Here is a 22,528-nt window from a genome sequence, read left to right as displayed (position 1 = left end):
AGTACAGGTGGTGAAAAACCGTTTTTGATGTGTGTGTTATAAATTAAAAATACAATAATGCTTATGTTCTTAATGTTCTTTTTAAAAGGCTGTGTTTTAAAAGCTACTCATGTAATTTACAAACCGTAGAGGTGCTAACTATAATGAACTGCTCGTAATCATTACGGATTTTTCCTCAGTATTAACAAGAAATTATTATGGAAAAGCGAAATTATCACAGGCAAGAATTCAACAAAGAATAGAATGTGTCAGTGGTGCTTGTTTCTATGTACACTAGTTGAGCAGCATACATATTTGAACACACTTCCATTTGCTAAAGAAACTGGGAACTTACTCCCAAGTTTCTGAGCATGAACCCTTACATTTCTGTTACAAGGTTGTTTAGAAATTGGCACGTTCACTCATGCCAGTTTCAACAATAAGGTCACTGATGAATACAGGTGTTAGTTTAGAGTGATTGACTGGTGGCTTCCTGTGAGCATTTTAGTTCATTTTCATTGTAGTGTTTCTTGTAGTGTCTTTGTACAATGGGATTACTGATAAACAACTTCAGAGATTAGTTCTAACTTGTTTGACTTTATTTCAAGTTCTTTATGCCATTGTAAGTGTTCGTACAAAATATGTTTCAAGATGATGATTCTAGAGTATGGTGCATACTCAACCCACTAAATTTAAAGGAGGGAAAACAGGAATATCACAGGGGAAACAGACTTAAGTTACTAGTGGGTACCCTGTTAGTAATGTGATTGCATGCAGCCTTGTTTGATTACTACCTGTCAAGCAAGAGAATATACACTTCCTCCAATCATGGAAGAATACTATTCTCTGCTAGATACTCTTTGATTCTCTGACCTTCTCCAGTTTCTAAATATACTCAACAGATGGCAGAACGTTCCTAATAACTTACATGATGCTAAGAGAAAACAGTTGACATACGCACAGACAGGAAGGTTTCAAGTTGACTAGCCTTCTCTATGACTGTTAATGAAATGCAGGGACAAACTCTTGAAAAAGTGGGTGTCTACTCATACTTACCCAAACCAGTATTCAGTCATGGCCAATTGTATGTTGCACTATTTCGGGCAAGATCGTTTAAAAATGTTAAGATCCAGAAGATCCAGATACACTTCCCATTTTCACACCAGACAAATGCTGCGACTGTACAAGAATCAGGAACATCTGCTAGTCTGCCCAGATATGAATCATTCGTGCTCTCAAGATGATCCCCCTGTGGGTGGGGGCAGTAGAAAAACACCCACGGTATCCCCTGTCTGTCGTAAGAGTCGGCTAAAAGGGGCCGCAGGGGCTCTGAACTTGGGAGCATGGATTGGCGACTGCAGGACCATTATCTGAGTCCTGACATTGCTTCCATTTTCGTGTGTCTGGCTCCTTACTTTCATCTGTCCTATCTAACCTCCCTTGGTCAACTCTTACTTTTTTTCTGATCCGAACGGTATTAGATATCGAAGCCTATTAGTCTTTAATTTTGATGTCCTTATCTTTCTTTGTCCGATACCTTGATTTTTCGAAGTGTTGGGTCCCTTCCATTTTTTCTCTCTGATTAGTATTATACAGGGTTATTCATAAATTAGTGTCACATTTCTGAAATGTATTGTGAAATAAATACTTTACGTATGTGTGAATGATATACCAAAAGAGGAACAGTCTCTCCAAATTTGTATGACATACCTTAGATGTGTTCTATGTATGTTCCTTTGGATACACGGCAGACATCCAGGTGATAGTCCAACTCCGCCCACACCCACGCCAGCATGTTACGGTCAATCGTTGCTATCGCTGCTGTATTACGATCTCGGAGGTCATTCAAGTCAGCAAGAAGTGGTGGAATGTAGACCCTGTCGTTCAGATATCCCCTAGATAAAAATCTCACGGAGGTCTGGGGAACGGGGCGGCCACCACAACAATGCAACGTCATTGTCAGCAATTCATCCAATCCAACATTGTGGTAAGTTCTCGTTCAGGTACGCGCACACGAGTCGATGGAAGTAGGACGGGGCCCCGTCCTCTTCGAAAACGAAGTCTCCACTGTCTGTACACAGTTGCGGCATAAGCCATTGTTCTAACATGTCCAGATAAATGATGCCAGTCACTGTGAATTCGACGAAGAAATAGGGCTCATAAAGCTTGTCTTTTGACAGGGCACAGAACACATTGATCTTTGGGGAGTCGTGCACATGCTCGATTATCTCATATGGGCGTTCTGTCCCCCCAAATGCGCTCCTTGTGACAGTTCACTTTCCCCAACATGTGAAATGTTGCTTCATCGCTGAAGATGAGTGTATCACCAAAATCTTCATTAGCTGCCATTGCAGCCTGCATGTCAGTGGCAAATTGTGTGCAAACCTCCTTGTCACCATCTGTGAGCACCTGCAGGAGTTGCTGACTGTACAGTTTCACCCTCAGTTGCTTGTGAAGAATCCGGCACACAGTTGGTTGTGACATTCCCAGCTGGATACTACCACGAGTTGTCAATTTCTGAGGGCTGCGCTGAAACATCTCACGAACATGTGAGATATGGTCACTTCCTTCCTAGTCCTAGCCCTGTCCTATCCTATCATCACCAAACCACTTGTCTGAGTTGATAGGAGTTAAAACCAATATAAATTTTATCTTCTTTAAAATTGGTCTTATCAGTTGGAATAGCACCTCTCCAAGACATGGCTGGCTAGTACACCAGCACTGCATTGTGCTTATCACAGGATAGCTTGAGTGGTGTTACAACTGTGTACTAGCCAGCTAGTGTCTTTGAGAGGTGCAGTTTCTAACTGATGAGCCCAAGGTGCACTGGGATGAAACACTGGTACTCCTATGATTGAGCTAGCTGAATTTATGTAATGTTCTCAATCAGAAGCAATAAATTAAAGTTTCCTTATGGGAACTTATTTTTGATCTTGTTTTAAAAACTCTTGATTATCAGCCAAAGTTTGGAAAACCTGGACACTTTTACAAAATCACTGATACCAATGATTGTCTGGCTCTGTGGCTGAATGGTCAGCATAGCTGCCTTTGGTTCAGAAGATCCTGAATTCCATTCCTGGCCGAGCCAGCAATTTTTGCTACATCTACTTGATGTTTGTGTTTGTTTTAATGCCCAGCTCTTCATTTACACTCTACATACCACAATACTAACCACTTCAGAAACTTGTATTGTTGAATACATCCCTCCACATACGGTTAGTGTCAGAAAGAGTACTCAGCTGAAAAATGGAGCCAAGTCTGTATGTACAACACAGTTCACACCTGCAATTTCACTATCGTGTGGGGAAAAACAGCACAGAAAAAAGATAGATACCAATGAAGACCTAGCTAGCAGAGAGTAACATCACCGAATGTATGATAGAGAGCAGTTCAGGGAGCTATTTACCCTCAAGTCCTGCATTTCTTTTGTCCTTTACCATAGCTGAAGTGTGAAAAGCTGGATCATTGTAGAGGGTGCTAATTATTGTCTTCTCTTTCAGTTTTAGGTCTGAACAGAGGAATTTCAGTTGCCAGGAAACTTCATCGTAATAGACCCATCAGAACGTACCATGTTAGTGGCCGACTGGGTGAGGCTACAGATACATACTTCACTGATGGGAAAGTAGTTGAGAAGTCTACTTTTAGACATGTCAAGCACTCTATTCTGGATAGAATACTTGCTTCAATACAAGCTGCTCATCAAAAACACATGTTTGAGTAAGTCTACATGTCATATTTTGAGATAGTCCTTCACTGCATTCGAATATTCCTAAGTCACTCGCAGAGTTGAATTTTCATGCTTCTAAATATCATGTATGGGCATTTTTTAAAGTGAAAGTATGCATTTTCATAACTTGATGTATACCTGACTATGGAAACAGGCAGATTGTCCACACGTATCAATGCGCTTCGGCTATGGAGCCAAGCTCTTCATTCTGGAGATGCCTGGGTTTGAACCCTACCGTCGGGTGTCCCAATAATGGTTTTCTGTGGTTTCTCATTTTCACTTCCAGGCAAATGCTGGAACAGTTCCTATTCATAGGCCACTGCTGATTCCCTCCACCTCCTTGCCCAATTTCGTCGTCATTAGCTGCTCAGTTGAGGTTGGCAATGGGAGAGCATCTGGATGTAAAACCATGCCATGTAATTTCATCTCACTTCATTCCCAGCCCTGTATCAGGAAACAGGACTAATGGGTAGACATACTTGCAGTACATATCTGTGATAAACTGAAAAAATATATTCTATGATAATAATGAACCATACAATTTATTGAATCTTCCTTTAACAGCCAGATTCTTGTTTCGATATCCATGTGCCAGATATTCAGTTTTGATGTCGCTGGATACAGTCCCCATTTTCTGTTTTTACATGCTCTAATTTCCTCTTCAGCACATTTTGTCCTTTCTTTCTTTCTTTCTTTCTTTCTTTCAGGGCCGGTTTCATTAACGTTGGTTAAACCTTAACCCCGACTAATACAGTTTTAACTCTGAATTTGACTATACATTCTGTTTCATCAAGGGGGGTTAATTTTAAGTCTAGGTTAAGGCCGGAGTTAAGTTAAGCCCTACTTTCATCTGGGTTATACTGTTAACGCAAGGTAAAAAGCAAAATGGTTGCCGTAAATCATGCGTTTGATGCAGATTTGCTTTATCTGGATTTTTTTTTAACTCATTAGTGACACCAATCATTTACTACTAATCTGCATTTAGGGGAGTCCAGGTGGCAGATTCCCTATCTGTTGTTTTCCGTTTCTTAAAAGATTTTTAAAAAATTGGAAATTTATTGAACATTTCCCTTGGTAAGTTATTCCAATCCCTCATGCCCCTTCCTATAAACAAATATTTGCCCCAGTTTGTCCTCTTGAATTCCAACTTTATGTTCATATTGTGATCTTTCCCACTTTTTAAGACACCACTCAAACTTATTCATCCTCTAATGTTATTCCACGCCATCTCTCCATTGACTACTCGGAACACACCACTTAATAATATTGAAATATTCAATTTATTTTAAAAAAGGTTCCTCCTATTCGATACATATGTTATTCATATAACAATGTTATCTGTTGGAAAATTAAATTCCCGTTTCCAGTATGTATAATACAATTGAAATGTAATTAAATTAATGCATTACTTACCTTACATATGTGTTGACATTAAGCTCAAATCTGGTCCCTTATTAGACAGAGAACACTTTCATCAATTTTTGTCATCGAACAAGGACCTCCACCTTTTTAAATCTTTCCAAATGCCCCTCACATTTTGCTTTCTTCGCTGCTTTTTTAATATTTTTATAGAACTGTTTTAGTTGTTTTGTAGATTGCACTGTAACATGGGCAGTGCTATTAAATTCCCCTGTTATTCTTTCCCATGTGTCCTTCTTTACTTTTAATTTTACTTGTCAGTCTTCTTGCATTCTATAATGCTTTGGTATTTGGTGGCTAATTCAATAACTAATCCTTTTTCTAAAGCAGAAAAATTCATGCCCCTATTTCTCTTCTGAACTTCTTCCATTTTTTTTATCACAATCACGAAAGAAAAATACCCTGAAACTGAGGAAGAAAACGAAATACTACGCAAGAACTAAACAAAAGAACCATGCAATCTCTGATACCGGTAATCTCTGATTTTTAGTCACTGCCTCCTTGACTGGTATGGAGGCTGTTTCCGATGAGGGTTAATACGGTGTTAGTTAGCCCTTTGCCGAAATAGTTTGATGAAATGCGTGACTTGTAGGAATGAGTTAAAGTATTAACCCTAAGTTAACAAACCCAGGGTTAGAGTATAGTTGATGAAACAGGGCCTCACTGCTGTATTCACCCTATCCTTCCTGCATGGTGTTTTCTTTTCAGTTCGTGTAACACTTTTTTATTCACAGATTTCTCAGCTTCTAATAAAGAGGTTTCTTTGAATTGAATCCGTTCTTCCTGTACCCCTCTTTTTTTTTTTTTTTTCTTAGCCAGTTAGCCATGATCCTACTCCTGTTTTTTGTGGATCTTTCAATAACCCGGTCTGAATCTCGTTATTTTCTTCTATTTGGCCATTAGTACCAAGCTAGTTTACCATACGGTTAGGGTTGCTTAGCTGTAAGCGTGCATTCAAGAAATAGTTGGTTTGATTCCCACCGTCAGCAGCCCTGGTTCCATGGTTTCCCAGTTTCACACCACGCAAGTAGTGGGACCATGGCTGCTATGTTTCCAGTCCCCCTTTCCCATCTTTCCATTGCCAAAAGCCTTTGATGTGTTTGTGCGACGTTAAGCCACTAGGGAAAGAAAAAAGTTCTAGAGATCCACAATTGATAACCTATGGTCACTGTCTAGACATTCACTTGGAATAATTCAGACATCTGTAACAAACTAGCTGGCTTGTTGGTCAGTTATTACTAGAGCCCAGAGTATATGTAATATAAGAATGAGAAATATGTACATAAATATCTAGCTAAAATTGATGAAATATGTTGTTAAATATTTAATAAATAAAAATATGTAATTTAATATTAATCTTTATTTGATGCATTCTTGTACACAGAAAATGGTTTTTTTTTTTTTTTTTTTTTTTTTTTTTTTTTTTTTTTTTTTTTAAACAGTTAAAAGTGCAGATGTTATTCAACCTCTAATTTTCATTTGGAGGCACTATTAATAACTAAATATTTTTCTGAATGTTATGTGGTCATCGAATGCCTTCTGTCTGTTAGGATTTTCTTATGTATAGGAAAAGACCTTTCAACTTCACATGAAGTCACTGGCGCATATTTCAAATTGCCCATCAAATAAATATTTAATTGTAGACTTGCTCAAGCAAGAAAGGTCTTTTAAGAGAGAAGAAATTTGATCTCGTGAAACACAGATATGCTTATTAGATAAAAAGTTTCTGAAGACTTTTGTATGAAGTGTAGCCCTTATGGAAGTGAAGCATGGGCAATAACCGGAGAAGAAAGAAAGAAAGAGAAAAGATGCTTTTGACATGTGACATTAAACTGAGGACTTGCGAAGTGATCACGAACGAAGAGTCACTAAATCTGAGAGGAGAACAATGTGACAACGTTTATGCAAAGGAAGATTGATAGACACAGCTCGAAACACTCAAGACTTGCATCGTCAGCATACCTAAGGGATGCGATTATTTGATAGAATACCTCACTTTAAATTATTAAATAATTTTTAGATGTTAGAGACATACAGGCTCTTTAAACTACTTTCAAATGTTTAATTTAAAAACTTAAATTGATGTGAAATTAGTGAGAAAAGAATTGTTTTCTTTTAAATGTGCAATATCCTTCAAAATATTTAAAATATGTAATATTTATCAAAATATTTATTATGCGTCAAAATATGTAAAAAATATGTAACTTTAAACTCCTGGAGTAATGGTCCTTTCGGTGTGATTCGCCGTCATTTTAGTTTTTCTTGTAGCTACATGTATGGGAACAAATATGTAATTACATATAATCCGGGCTCTAGTTATTATGTAGTCTACTGCAGTTAATCTGCCTATGCCAGCTGTACTGAGTTACGAGGTGGGGCAGAGGAACTTGCTTATTTGAATTTGGCGCCCTGAAGCAGTGGTTGCTCTGAGGAAGGTGGGGATAAGCACATTCCAGAGGGTAGGGCATAAAGTTGTTGGCTCTGTTTTAGTGAGCATCATGGATTGAGCAAAGGTGAAGTGCGTGTTTGCTGTCAAGGCGTACTTTTCTAACAGTCACTCAACCATCGCCGCGCAACGTGCATTTCGTACCCACTTCAATATTGCTCCCTGTGGTCGTGTTCCTGGTCAGCAGTTGATTGTTTCATGGGTAAACAACTTCAGGGAAACTGATGATGTGAAAAACAAAAAAACTTGGGCTTCCACAAACGACGACGTCACCCCAAAGCCCAAAGCATTGACGTGGTAAGGCATTCTGTTGTGCATGCAATCCCTGAGCGCTCTGCCTGCAAACATGAAGCTGCTGTTCGGTTGTCTGTTTGTTCTGTAAGGCAAATTCTATGTGAAGAACTGAAATTTCATCCCTACAAAATGGCTGGGGTGCAGGAACTTAATCCATGCAGTTTTGTTGCTCGAAAAAATTCATGTGAGACGCTTCTTGGTATGCCCCCACACACTTATTTTTTTCAGTGATGAGGCTCATTTCCATTTTTTGGGATCTGTAAATAAGCAGAACATGCGCTTTTGGAGCCCTGTGAACCCCAGACTACTTCATCAGCATTCCCTACATTCACACCATGTAACTGTTTGGTGTACACTATTGCAATTTGGAATAATTGGTCCATGGTTTTTTGAAGAAAATGAATGGACAATGTCAGTGACTGCTGCCAATTATGTCCACATGGTTTAGAAGTTTTTCCTGCCAGCACTCAACGAGATGGATGTGGGAGATGTATGGTTCCAGCAAGACGGTGCCATGGCACACACACAGCGCGTGTCAATGACTGTTTTGCAGCAACACTTCCGAGGGTACCTCATCTCCTTGAGGGGCAATCTGCACTGGCTTGCACGGTTGCCTGATTTAGCCCCCTGAGACTATTTTTTATGGGGCTATCTAAAATCAGTTGTTTACAGTGATAGTCCTCAGACCCTGGCTCACCTGAGGAACAAAATTCATCAAACTGTCACTAACATACCCATTGATATGCTGGACCGGGCAAGTTGGCCGTGCAGTTAGGGGCGCGCAGCTGTGAGCTTGCATCCAGGAGATAGTGAGTTTGAACCCCACTGTCAGCAGCCCTGAAGCTGGTTTGCCGTGGTTTCCCATTTTTACACCAGGCTAATGGTAGGGCTGTACCTTAATTAAGGCCACGGCCGCTTCCTTCCCACTCCGAGGTCTTTCCTAGCCCACTGTCGCCATAAGACCTATCTGTGTTGAGGCGACGTAAAGCAAACAGTAAACAAGATATGCTGGAAAGAGTTGAATGAAACTTCCAAGTTTGATTAATGCAGTTTATTGAGAATAATGGATGTCATCTACCTGATATCATCCTTCAAACTGTGTAAACATAAAATGTAAATGTTCCAAGAGCAGACAAAAAAGACAAAGACACCTCCGTACAGGCCATGAAGGCCCTTGAAGGAGTGGAAGGTAAAGGCTTCCACCATTAACCGCGGCATGTGATGGGGTAGAGTGGTTAGCTGTACGCCCGGCTGCCTTCGCCCCCAGGAATTAACGTGGTACTCATTTTTGGTGTAGGCTGAGTGAACCTCAGGACCATATGCACCTCCGGAAGTGGAAATCTTGTTTCTTAAATTTTACGACTTCCTGACGGGGATTCGAACCCACGTCCTTCCGGGTGAACCGAGCACGCCTTTACCGCCTCGGCCAGGCAGCCCCTTTCCAAGAGCAGAGCAGATTTAAAATTTTAGCATATAGTGACTAATTTAATAGATTTTTATTCATTTATAATTTGAAAATTTCTGTTTTAAAGTGTGTAATAAACGACATAGTAAGTAAGTTGAAACACAGAAATATTTTAACAATTTCAAGATTTATATATAATTATTATTCTGTTGATAAGTATATTTGTACCAATGTAACAAGTCCAAAGATTGATGTTTTGGCACCACTGAAGAAGAGAGTAGTTAGCTCTCGAAACATGTACGGTAATTAAGTATAATAAAATATGTAAAGTATTGACAAGGCGGGAAAGTGTTCTATAGAAATTTGCTTAAGGTTGTTTCGCACATGGAAGTCTACCAAATACTTTCCCCTCAGGGTTGCTGATCCCATTGTCCTGGGATCCAATAATTATTTCAAAACCTATGTCTCTCTTAGCCAGCATGAGTATTCAGATCACCCATGATGATGATATTTTCCTCTGTGTTTTTGTATCTACCAGGAACTGTTTTTTCTCTTCTATTGTACGCCCATTTATGGTGAATAAACTTAGCAGAAAGTATGGTGTGTATTACCAACACATAATTTAATTTAGATGATCCTATCTCTCACATAGATAACATCTGTCTGCATGTTTGTATCCCCTTTATATCTATGTGCAGGAGGATTGCAACTCCACTCCTGACTTTTATGAGGTTACCACTCCAATGAAATATAGAGCCGTACCTCATGGTTCTCTTACCAGAACTGTTCCTGTGTCTACACTTGACATTAAGATCTACAGTGTTTATTCCCAGTTATCATACCATTTTTTAATGTAAATTCAAGCTTAAAAATTGGGGTGCAGGGTATATGCAGAAAATTAGTAAATCAAACTTCATTGGAATTAAAATACTTTTTAAAAGTAATAAAGCTTTTGTGTAATAGGTTGCATTTTATGTTTTGTAACAAGTCATTGAATATTAACAGAGGTATTTCAGTTTGTACGTTTCCATATGTAGCCAAATATGCTCCCCTGTTATTTTCACTTCCTCTTCATAGCTATCCAGGCACGGCTCACAGTTATTTCTATATGGCTAATGCCCTGCTTTGTCATTATTTCATGTGCCTTAAATTTTAGCTGATACCCTCAACATATAAACATTTCTTGCACTAAGGTTCATTTTCAACCTCAGGAAGCTTTCCACTTTTCAGCCTTCTGGAATGCTTTTCTTGATTTATGGGTGTTTTCAAGAGCATCTTTTTGTTTTCAGCAATGCCATACATTAAACTCCATCACAATTCTTGACCTAAGGTACATTCACCATGTTTCCCTGCAAATTGAATCACTCAAATTTTAAAACTTGCCATAAAACTTGGAAGCTTCTCTCTCACTCACCTATAAGCAATAAAAAGCAAATTAAGGTGCCATGATACAGTGTACTGTATCTTATACCTTATGTCTCACACATATCATACACTAATACACTGTAATTGCAGTCATTTCAACAGTGCCACATTCCATTTAGTTCATTAGGCCAGGGAATACACAAGGATCCACAGTTACCTTCCTCTCTTTCATCAAAGGAAGAGAGCTGCTGCAACTAAGATAAGGGGAGGATTACAGGAGACAGTTCGATCTTGAGCTGAGAGCAGTCATGCATGCCACAGGGTGTACCTTATCACACCTTGACATACAAAGAAAAACTTATGTGAGATATAAGCAGAGATTATTTTTCTCCCTTAATTCCATATCAAAAACTAGGGTGCATGTTATACATGATGGCGAGTTATACGCAAATAAATACATTAAGTTCTGCATATTTGTTAGTGACAGTGAGGATATTAAGTGTCCCAATTCTAATTTTTTTTGTTTTTTCTTGTCTTTTTGTTTTCCAATAAACTTTGGAATTTTGGTTGGCATACACTTGAGAGTCATTTGGAGAACTGCCATGTCTGGTTTTTCCATTTTTAGGTCTGAGGCTTGTTTTAGTTCTCAAAGAAAGATTTGAAATGTTGGGGTCAGCTACACCTAGCTCAGCTTCACCAGAGCCCCAATAGCCATCAGTTTTGAGCATTCCTACATAACCTTCATAGCAACAAAAGCAGCCATAGGGCACAAAGTCCCCACTATACCATGTTCCCACAGGCAGTCTTGATGATGATGATGATGATGATGATAATGCTTGTTGTTTTAAGGGGCCTAACATTGAAGGTCATCGGCCCCACAGGCAGTCTTCTACATCATGACGTCCGTCTTCCATGATATAGCCAGGGGTTAGACTTGTGGGAGACTCGGTAAAAGTAGTGAAGTGTAATTCAATATAATTATCATCTCAGTATAATAGACATCAGTATTAAAGATTTACAAATTCTTTCATTTTGAATAGTCGACTCGTTAATGATTCAATACCACTTTTTCACTCCAGGTACTTGGTCCCCAAATTGAACAGGTCAATAGATTTGTTTTATGAATGTACTTTGGTACACCCTTTCCCTCTAGTAAGCAACAAGAAACTGAGTGCAAGATGTAATCTATACATATTGAAATTCCTGCACACAAATCTGCACATTGGTCATCTGTTTCTGACAAGCCTGACATGTACCATTAAGTAAATACTGTGGTAGTTGTGAGAATTTTATACTGAAAGCAACATCAAAGAGTGTCAAGACAAGCTAACTTGATCTTATAATGAATCAAGATATGTAGAAATTCATAATTAAACAGTGAGATTAAGTCAAATGGAATAACATGTTGGTCCTGTTTGTTTTGAAAAGGCAGCCTCCCATTGCTAGGAAAGTTGAGATAACATGTATGTGCATGTATAGTGTAAGGTTTTAAGGAAATGTTTTGTTTTTGTTTGTTTTTTTCTTCTAGGCAATGTGGCATTGACATTCAGAGTCAAGCTGCATATGAATTGGCTGTGCAGGGCCTCATCAGGCCACATGATAGTAAGATACCTATCATATATGGTATTAAATGTGTATCCTTTGATCCACCTAACTTCACTCTGGGTAAGTTGTTATTAGGTTAACAAACATCTTTGAAACGTTTATTGCTTTATCATATGATGCTGTATGATTAGGTACATAATATAGTATATGCATATTCTTTGAGTAACATTATTATAATACATAAAATACAGTACAAGACATCATTGACAAGGAGGAGGATTGAAACATACCTGAAGGATGAATTCCATGAGAGCTAGTGTGGGTAGAAGGGAAAACAGAAAGGAGTAACAAGGATAAATGTGAAAATATAAAAGTGGAAGGATAAATTCAACCTTTGTCACTTGCTGTTATCTTCACAGATGGACTCTCTTCTCATCAAGGATTTTAGGTCTAGTATCTCCTCATCTATACCTGGTAATCTTCTGATTGCTTTTGTTCCTGAATTCCTAGTCCTTCTGGTCTGTCTCAATAGTGTAATGGTTAGCACTATTAGCTGCCATCCTTGGAGGTCCAAATTTGATTCCTGGTATTGCCAGAAACTTAAGAAAGACACGAGGGCTGGTGTGTGGTAAAATGGTACTTGCCACTTACCTCCATTTGGCGGTGTGCCCGGAAAGGAACTGCACAACCTCAAGATAAGGACACAAGTTTACTTCCTTTACATAGTTCCTCTATCAAACATCAAGTAGCATATCATATACTAGTTCTTACTACCTTATCAGTAGGGTTCCAAGATCTCTCCTCTTCCTTTTCTGTCCCATCTCCCTTGTGCATTCATATTGGCTGTTACAATTACTTCCTTATATTGCATATATTTCTCCACTTCTTCCTGGAAGTGCTCTAGGTCTTGTTCTGTATTACATTACGCTACAGTATACTGAACTGGCATTTAAAAAGCTCAAGCGTGATCTTCCATGAGACTAGATCAAATACTGCTGTATGTTGTAAAAGGTTGTGAAGATGTACTGAAATATCCTCTCCTCTACATTGATAACTTAACTCTCAAAACATCTGTATTTCCCTCTGTATGGAAACTGTCCTGAGTATATCTTGTGTTTAAATTGGGTAATCTGATGTTAATAATAAAAACTACTGACCAATATCAATTCTTTCAACTATAGCTAAGGCCTTCGAATTGATAAATGTCATAGACTTACAGTCTATACAAGACCTTTCATATCAGAACACCAACATGGATTTATTCCAAGACGGTCTATAGAAACAAATCTCATAAATTTTACGCAATCAATATCCGCAGAACTTGATAGAGGTGGCAATGTTTATTGACTTTGAAAAGGCCTTTGACAAAATTAATCATGATATACACCTAAAAAAATGAAATATGCTTAGATTATGTTACCCACTGCTATGTCTTTTCAGCTCCTACCTAAGAGATAGAAAGCAGTATGTAATTTGACAAAGAAACTGTCCAGAGAATACCCTCTAAATTCAGGAATAGTCCAAGGGTCTAATCTAGGGCCATGGATGTTCCTTGCACTAATCAGTGACCTACCTGAATTAATAACAGTTTTGGACTGCTTTTTATTCGCTAATGACTTTAAGGTATTCGAATCCATTGCCTCCATTAATGACTGCAAACTTCTCCAGGCTGACTTAAATAACATACTAGACTGGGCGACTGAAAATCAACTATATCTAATCTTATGTGCATCAGTGTCGTTTGCCCAAAATATATATTTCCTTTGACTAACTAAGTCACAATGATCTTAAACCAGTAAATGAGGTTAAAGACCTCGGCATATTATTAGACCGAGAACTTTCCTTCACCCCATATATACAAACGGTAGTTGCTGAGTCCTACAGGACATAGGACTCGTGTTAAGGAGTGTGAAACCCTTTAAATGCCTAAAAATCTGTATACACCTCTATATCTCGTCAGGCCCAGAGTAGAATATGTAAGTGTTGTATGGAATCCAGCAATCAAAATATATATTGCACAGATTGAAAAAAATCCAAAAGAGATATTTAAAATATTTACATTTTAAAAAAATGAAAAACAGTAATAATCCACATATGGTACCTTATAATGAACTTCTCTTGAAATAGAAAGCTTGTAACTGAGAGGGGGAAAAAGGATGACATGAAGTTTCTGTACAAAACTGTAAATTCCAAAATTGATAACCTTGACTTTTTATGCCTCTTCAGCTTTAATGCAAGAACAAATGTAACTTTTCAGAATCAAATAGTTAGAACAATTGCTCACAAAAATTCCCCACTCTACAGGCTATGCAATCTCTACAACTGTGTAGTTCAGAAGAATAATTCTTTAGACTTCTGCTTTTTTCAACAATTCACCATCTCCATGAAAACTCTCTAAATAATTTCTCTCTTATACAATCTGCCTATCTCACCTTCAGCATTCTACTGTAGGTGATATATCTACTTCGAATTAGAAAAAGTATTAATGTAGGTACTGTGCAGAACCTCTGTGACTCAGGCGGCAGTGCACCGGCCTCTCACCACTGGGTTCTGTGGTTTAAATCCCAGTTACTCCATGTGAGATTTGTGCTGGACAAAGCGGAAGCGGGACAGATTTTTGTCCGGGTACTCCGGTTTTCCCTATCATCTTTCATTCCAGCAACATTCTCCACTATCATTTAATTTCATCTGTCAGTTATTAATCATTGCCCCAGAGGAGTGCGACAGGCTTCGGCACCCGACACAATTCCTATCCTCGCTGCTAGATGGGGGCTTCATTCATTCCACTCCTGACTCGGTCAAATGACTGGAAACAGGCTGTGGATTTTCATTCTTCATTTCATTAATGTAGGTACTGTAAATTCCGATTGTTACTTTCTTAATAAAATTGTGGGTTTTTTATTTTTAGATATTTAGATTTTAGATGTTTAGGTTCTTCCTTAGATTTTTTTTTTTTATAATTAATGTATAGTGAATAAGCTACCTGTAATTGGAGAAACATATTTGTTGGTGGTATGAAATAAATACATTTTATGTGGCATATCTTCTTCTTTGTTTTGCCTCATGACTGAGGAGTCGTGACTATCATAATATTCAGCCCTCTAGCCGATGAACCACACTCCGCCATTCTTCCCTATCTAAAGCTTTCAATGTGGTTACTCTGAGAAAACACTGTAGGGGGCCGTTCACCATGTCAATCCATCGCGTTGGTATTCGTCCTCGTTGTCTGGTTCCCCCTCAACAATCAGCTTTTGTAGACTACCATCTCGGCGCATTATATGTCCAAAGTAGCGTACAATTCGTTGAGAGACCTTACACGATAGATGAACTTTTATCTGAAGTTGGTTCAGGATTGATGTGTTCGTGCGATGAGCTGTCCAAGGAATCCTTAACATTTTCCTCCAGCACCACATTTCAAAGCTTTCTATCCGTTCACGATCACGTTTGAGGATGGTCCACATCTCTGCGCCATACAAGAAGACTGAGAAGACTAGAGATTCAACGAGCTTCTTTTTTGTCTTAATGGTGATGTTATCTTTCCAGATCTTCCGCAGACGGATCATTGCTACCTTTGCTATTTCAATTCTGCGCTTTATTTCATCTTTGGAACCACCATAATTGGATCGTAAGGAGCCTAGGTATACATACTGATGTACAACTTCACACCCTCCAATCTGTTTGATATGTGGACTGTTGTTGTTCTTACGATCATCAATCATGACTTTGGTTTTCTGGCATATACTTCGCTTAAATCCCTAGGTCATTTCCCCAGAATAGCAGACCAGATGTGGGAATAAAATTCTCAAAGTACTCCCAAGTTAGCACCATTCTTCCACTAGAATCTTTCACCACTGTGGTTTTCTCTCTCCCTCTCTCTCTTTTTTTTAACTGATACAACCTCCATTTCACCCTGTAGGTGTATTGTGGAATATATAGTATTGAGAGTTAAGGTCTGGTATATTTCGTTCATAAACTTAATAGTCCTGGGGTCAGAAATAACTTTGCAAAGCTGAACACTTGGCTGCTCGAGATACATGGGCCTCTTTGTGACTAGCTGTTTGGATCATTTGAAAAAATGAACTGCTGTGTGGGTTTCTTTTTCACATGGACACGTGAGTGATATGGTTTTACCGATTCTCTAAAGGTACCGTACTGATGGAATTTTCGATGGTTGTATAGGAATTGTGTTAGGATGAATGAGGGGACTCTGATGGTTTGATGATTGCAATATACATGGTTATATATATAGTTACGTGCCAGCCTTGCTGTAGCTCCCTTCAGTATTTTTTCTAAGGTATGATACCCTAAACATTGTAGCTTCTGAACTGATGTTTTGGCTGATTTTATATCTGTGTGGTGATTGTGTGCGCAGAAACTGACATCCAACCAATCCTAAGCTGCCATTCATATCAATTTGTATCGGTAGAGCATGATCTTAAAACATATATGCCAACTCTGTTATGTACACTCACCACATGGTTAAGCTATCTCCTTCAGCATGTACAGTATTTGGTATGGTTCGCAATCTTTTGCATTCTACTTCAGTAACTTATGTTTTTCATATTAGTCCTTATCTTTCTAGTATAGTACAGTATAGCGTACTGTACATTTTAGCATAGCATAAGTTAGTACAATACAGGTTTAATAGTTCAGTGTATTGAAATTGCTGTAGTTTTATTTTCATCTGTGTATTGGTTAGTCTACTTAATTTGTGTGTGTAACATGTTTCACTGTGGTTCAGGGAAGACAAGTGGCAAGAAATCAAGAGGTATGTGACACGGAACTCCCCTGAGAAGCCAGGCCCATGAAATTGTTTTCAGCATGCACGAGTACTTTGAGAAAGAAAAGGAGAATGGTGCTACATTGCTGCCTTTAGTACAAACCAAACAAAAAACTGCCGATGCTACCAAAGTAAGCAAATACACAGTAGTGGCAGTTGGAAGGAGAAATACCAGACTGAGGAACAATCTCCTGGGTCCTCTAAGCTTGAAGAGCTGGGTAAAAAAAGGAATTGGGCCAAACGAATAACAAACTTGGACAGTTTCCAGCAAGACCCCATTCATTGGTATATTTATGACAACTATCACAGAAAAGACCACCCTATTCTTGTGAAACTGCTTGCTTCTCTGCATGAATGCCAACTATTTAAGGGAAGCAAGACTTCACTGAATGTAGTAGTAAAGGAACTAAGAATTCTGCTACAAGAAGTGAAATGGCCAGCTAGTATTAATGGAGAAAAGCGATATCATAATATGGCTCTGCTGGTTTTTAGGGAAAGTTACGAATGAAAATTTTAATTTGATTGTGTGGCTCATTGAAACATGGATCAATGCTTTCTCCACGTCCTGGTGGGATCCCGGATGCAAGCAGTGTCGCACATGTGGAATTTTCCTTGTTTATCAGCCAGAAGCCCTTCTTGCCACCAACAACACTATGTGGAGGAATGTATTCACTATTGTGTTTTCCTGTAGTGGCTGGTAGTGTAGTGTGTTGTGAGTATTGGAACGATCACAAGTTTCTGAGTTGGAGGATGCACCCAAAATTCCAAACCCAACCGGAAATCGAATATGGCACCTTCTGAATTGCAGGTTGTGGTGCTGACCATTGGGTTAATTTTTAATTTCTAACAACCTGCTGTTTATGAGACATTATGCAGAATTTTAATGCAGTGCTCACATATATTCAAATAAAATGTCTGATACATAACAGCTACATCATCGAGCTCGATAGCTGCAGTCGCTTAAGTGCGGCCAGTATCCAGTATTCGGGAGATAGTAGGTTCGAACCCCACTGTCGGCAGCCCTGAAGATGGTTTTCCGTGGTTTCCCATTTTCACACCAGGCAAATGCTGGGGCTGTACCTTAATTAAGGCCACGGACGCTTCCTTCCACTTCCTAGCCCTTCCCTGTCCCATCGTCGTCATAAGACCTATCTGAGTCGGTGCGACGTAAAGCAACTAGCAAAAAAAAAAAAAAAAACAGCTACATCTGGGAAATTATCTCATTTCTGTAGTACACTTCATCAATGATGCCTAGGGTATCTATGACAGCTGACAGTGAATCTTTAGCACCCTAAAATCATGAAAACTTTTTGATGGCATTAATCTGGGTGTTTTTATCACAATCATCACTTCCTTCAGGAAACAACTACTTTCTAGTGGTTTACTGGCTAATGCTTTAGGCAGATATGGTGCCTTTTCCCTTGTTTGGCTCAGTCCAGTTTACATTTCTATTTGAAGTGATTTCTTCAGCTACTATACCAGGTGTATGCAGAAGTCTTTTCTGGTTTCGCTAAGAGATGGCGCCAGCGAACAGTACACAGCGTATGAATTTGACACCACATGTCAGTTTGTTCGTCTGACATTAACCTACCAATACACACAAGTTGAGTCCGCCAAACACTAGCGCCTGTGTTGTATCGTACAGTGATCATGTCAACGTTTGTGCCTCAAAAAGAACATTTGCGCCATACATTGCTTTTGTTATGTAATCAAAAGAAAAAGGCTGCGGAAAGTCATTGTTTGCTGGTAGAAACATATGGTGAACATGCTCCATCGATTAGGATATGTGAGACATGATTTCAACAATTTAAACATGGTGATTTCAATGTAAAAGACAGTGCGCACTCTGGTAGACCACAAAAGTGCGAAGACGAGCAATTGCAGGCGTTACTGGATGATGACCCAACTCAATAGCAATTGGCACAAGCATTAACTGTGTTACGAAAAACAATCAGCAGATGTTTACGAGCAATGGGGAAGATCAATAAACTCAGTAAATGGGTCCCACTTGATTTGAATGAACGGCAGATGGAAAATCGCGAAGTCACTTGTGAAATGGTGCTTTAACGCCATGAAAGAAAATCATTTCTATGCCAAATTGTGACGGGTGACAAAAAATGGATTTATTTTGGAAACCCGAAGCAAAGCAAATCATGGCTGTCTCCTGGCAAAGCGTGTCCTTCAACACTAAGGCCGAATCACTTCGGCAAGAAGATCGTGCTTTGTGTCTGGTGGGACCAGAGTGGTATTGTGTATTATGAACTTTGAAGTCCGGCGAAACCGTTAATGCACAATGCTATCGCCAACAAATGATTAATTTAAATCAGGTATTGATCGAAAGATGACTGGAATGGGCTGTGTGACAAAATCACCATAATGCACCATCTCACACACCAATACCCGTGAAAGACACCTTGAAATCTCTTGGATGGGACATCCTTCCATACCCGCCATACTTCCCTGACCTGGCGCCATCTATCACCATTTAAACACCATTTAAACATGGTGATTTCAATGTAAAAGACAGTGCGCACTCTGGTAGACCACAAAAGTGCGAAGACGAGCAATTGCAGGCGTTACTGGATGATGACCCAACTCAATAGCAATTGGCACAAGCATTAACTGTGTTACGAAAAACAATCAGCAGATGTTTACGAGCAATGGGGAAGATCAATAAACTCAGTAAATGGGTCCCACTTGATTTGAATGAACGGCAGATGGAAAATCGCGAAGTCACTTGTGAAATGGTGCTTTAACGCCATGAAAGAAAATCATTTCTATGCCAAATTGTGACGGGTGACAAAAAATGGATTTATTTTGGAAACCCGAAGCAAAGAAAATCATGGCTGTCACCTGGCAAAGCGTGTCCTTCAACACCAAGGCCGAATCACTTCGGCAAGAAGATCGTGCTTTGTGTCTGGTGGGACCGGAGTGGTATTGTGTATTATGAACTTTGAAGTCCGGCGAAACCGTTAATGCACAATGCTATCGCCAACAAATGATTAATTTAAATCAGGTATTGATCGAAAGATGACTGGAATGGGCTGTGTGACAAAATCACCATAATGCACCATCTCACACACCAAAAAATTATGCCTACATCTGGTATTTTGCTTTGAGGTCCATTTTTCTTTCTTTGTTTCTTTCTTTCTTTCTTTCTTTCTTTTCTTTCTTCCTTTCTTTCTTTTCTTTCTTCCTTTCCTTCTTTCTTTCTTTCAGTCATTGTATGCTGCTTTCTTTTGAGCCTACTCTGTCTACATGTTTTCCGCCTTTCAGATATTGCTGCAAATAGCATTGTTTATGTGCTTCCGTTTACCCTTTCCCTTCATTGTCTGACCATCTAAGAATATCTGCTGTCTGATTGTCTTTTTCCTAGAGTGAAAATAGCTTTCGAAGTGGAAGGATCACATGCTGGGGAGTTTTGTCATTTATTCCACTTCTTTGGGACATTTTTTTTTTTTTTTTTTAACTAGCAGAATACGCTCAGTCTGAGAATCAGTCCAACCTTTTGTTGTTTCTGCAAACTTTCCTTGATTTTTGTGTTTCTTATTCCACCTGTACTCCAGAACAAAGTAAAGAATTCAGACTTCATTCCATGCAATATCTGCAGTATTCCATATAACACTTTCTGTTCTGTTCAACTTTTGAGATGGTCTTCTTCAAACTATTTCCTTGAATATATTTAGCAGTGGTGACACTATTAGTTAAAGAATGGGTAGGCAGGAAACCTTAGCTCAAAGTTTCTTGTAGAATAGTTCCAAAAGTCGAGTTTTCTTGGTTGCAAAATGGTCAATCACTTGATCCTTCAACAGTTCATCATTCTTCAATTCCTTCACAGGCTTTTTCTTGATAGAAATGGTTCTAAGACTTCTGAGTCTTTCAGTGTTTTTTATAATACACAAGAATGTTTTTATCATCTTCAGAGTACTCACAGGAAATGTTACTATTAAGCAAATCAATTTTGACACTTCAACATACATTGGTTCGAGGTCATTGAGAACAATATAATGTAAAAGCTTTTCAAGGGAAAAATGTTTTTCTGTGTTGGAATAAATGTTTATCAATTCATTTTCCAGTATTTCTCTATTAAAAAGGGTTATATGTTCATAAGACTGTTCAGTTTAATAGCAGGGACGGTCTCTTTGAAAACTATGAAGTTGGATCCAGCAATTCAACAAAGTGAAAGCTTTCGAAGTCCTCGAACCATATTTCCATTTGCATAATTAAAGTGTCAAGGACTTCACTGTTAAAATTTTGAGCATTTGGAATGTTATGCCATCTACATCTCACTGTTTATTTTGTAACCCTCCCCCCTTTTAGGAGCTGATCACATTAAATTTTAGCACATATAAAACAAAGTAATAATCAAAATAACAAACCTGAAGTAACATATGTCAGCCGATAAGACACCAATAAAAACATCTCAAATTTCAAAAACATACACATGGCTAGAAACGAAGATACACAGGATTACCAACATGACAACTAGAGAAGGGATATAGGAAAGCGGACTGGAAACCCTACAGAGGACGTGATCTTACGTGACATTGTAGAGGAAAAGACGTGAGAGCGCAGTCTGGTTTACTAACAATAAAGAAATTTTAACAAGGTAGAATAACAGTAATTAAAAAGGTAACATGATCAATAAGGAAACAAGTTGAATTGAACCACGAGGTTCCTGTCAATGGTTCTTCAGAAAACCAAAATTGTAATAAAATATTATGCAATACGTTGAAGAAGATGAGCATAACTTCGGCAGTGACATTCACAAGGAAAATTTAACAGGGAATATAAACATAATTACAACCATCTTACAAGGCAAACAGAAAAGAGCTGTACAAATAATTACCAATAGTTTACAAAGAAAATGACAACGAAATTTAAAATTTAACGCAGAGGCCTTTAGAGATGCTGACCTCTCCTGATACGCATCGTCGAGAGACGCATAGCTCAACAGGCGTACACTAAATTGATACTGCACTACGGGAGGCAACCCGGATGGAAAATTAAATTTTACATTACACAAAAGGTTAATAAAAGGGAATTGCCTCCAAAACAAAGGATATGCCTAGCTGACGAGCTAAGGCATTACAAAACAAAACGGCAAAAACCAGGGTCTAAGGTAAACTCCAAAACAAATAAATTTACATATTAATTTAGCATTCAAGAAAAGAAAATGTGCTTACCCTGAGGTTACTGGAGCCGCTGACCCTCAAGGTGCGTCCGACCGTGAGGACGTACGAAAACCAAAGACGCGGACCAGAGCCCTGCTCCTACCGAGGAGCCAAAGGCCGGAAATTGAGAAACACGCAAACAGTCAATCAGGGAAGCTTACCACGATTTGACCCAAAATTTTCACCAATAAAAATTGTCATTATTTCGACCAATAAAATTACATTACCTTATATGGTCATATGGACAACATATTCTAGAGGTTTTGATTGCGAAATGCAGCGATTTTGGGATCGATGCCTCCACGTGGCAAATACAGGGTGATACCAAAGGTTGGTTACAACAAGCACACTACTGGAGATCTTTCTTCCAACACTCATAATGATTAAATAATTA

At 38.7% G+C, this 22,528-nt stretch overlaps 1 protein-coding gene across 4 annotated transcripts in view; it reads left to right on the top strand.

Annotated features, from left to right (window-relative positions):
• The window catches only part of LOC136858062 (pseudouridylate synthase TRUB2, mitochondrial), a 51,732-nt gene that overhangs the window by 8,114 nt on the left and 21,090 nt on the right, over positions 1 to 22,528 (top strand). For all 4 annotated transcript variants that reach the window (XR_010858593.2, XR_010858595.2, XR_010858594.2 and 1 more), the window contains exons 4-5: positions 3,480 to 3,696; positions 12,164 to 12,300. Coding sequence is in view for 1 of the 4 variants with exons in the window: in XM_067137311.2 (XP_066993412.1) it covers positions 3,480 to 3,696; positions 12,164 to 12,300 (354 nt within the window). In the remaining 3 variants the exon portion in view is untranslated. The remainder of the gene's footprint in view (positions 1 to 3,479; positions 3,697 to 12,163; positions 12,301 to 22,528) is intronic.

The sequence above is a fragment of the Anabrus simplex genome, chromosome 1 (genome assembly GCF_040414725.1).
Source record: "Anabrus simplex isolate iqAnaSimp1 chromosome 1, ASM4041472v1, whole genome shotgun sequence".
In the NCBI taxonomy this organism is placed as follows: domain Eukaryota; kingdom Metazoa; phylum Arthropoda; class Insecta; order Orthoptera; family Tettigoniidae; genus Anabrus; species Anabrus simplex.
The sequence above is the reverse complement of the archived record's forward strand: the minus strand, read 5'-3'. Positions and strand labels throughout refer to the sequence as shown.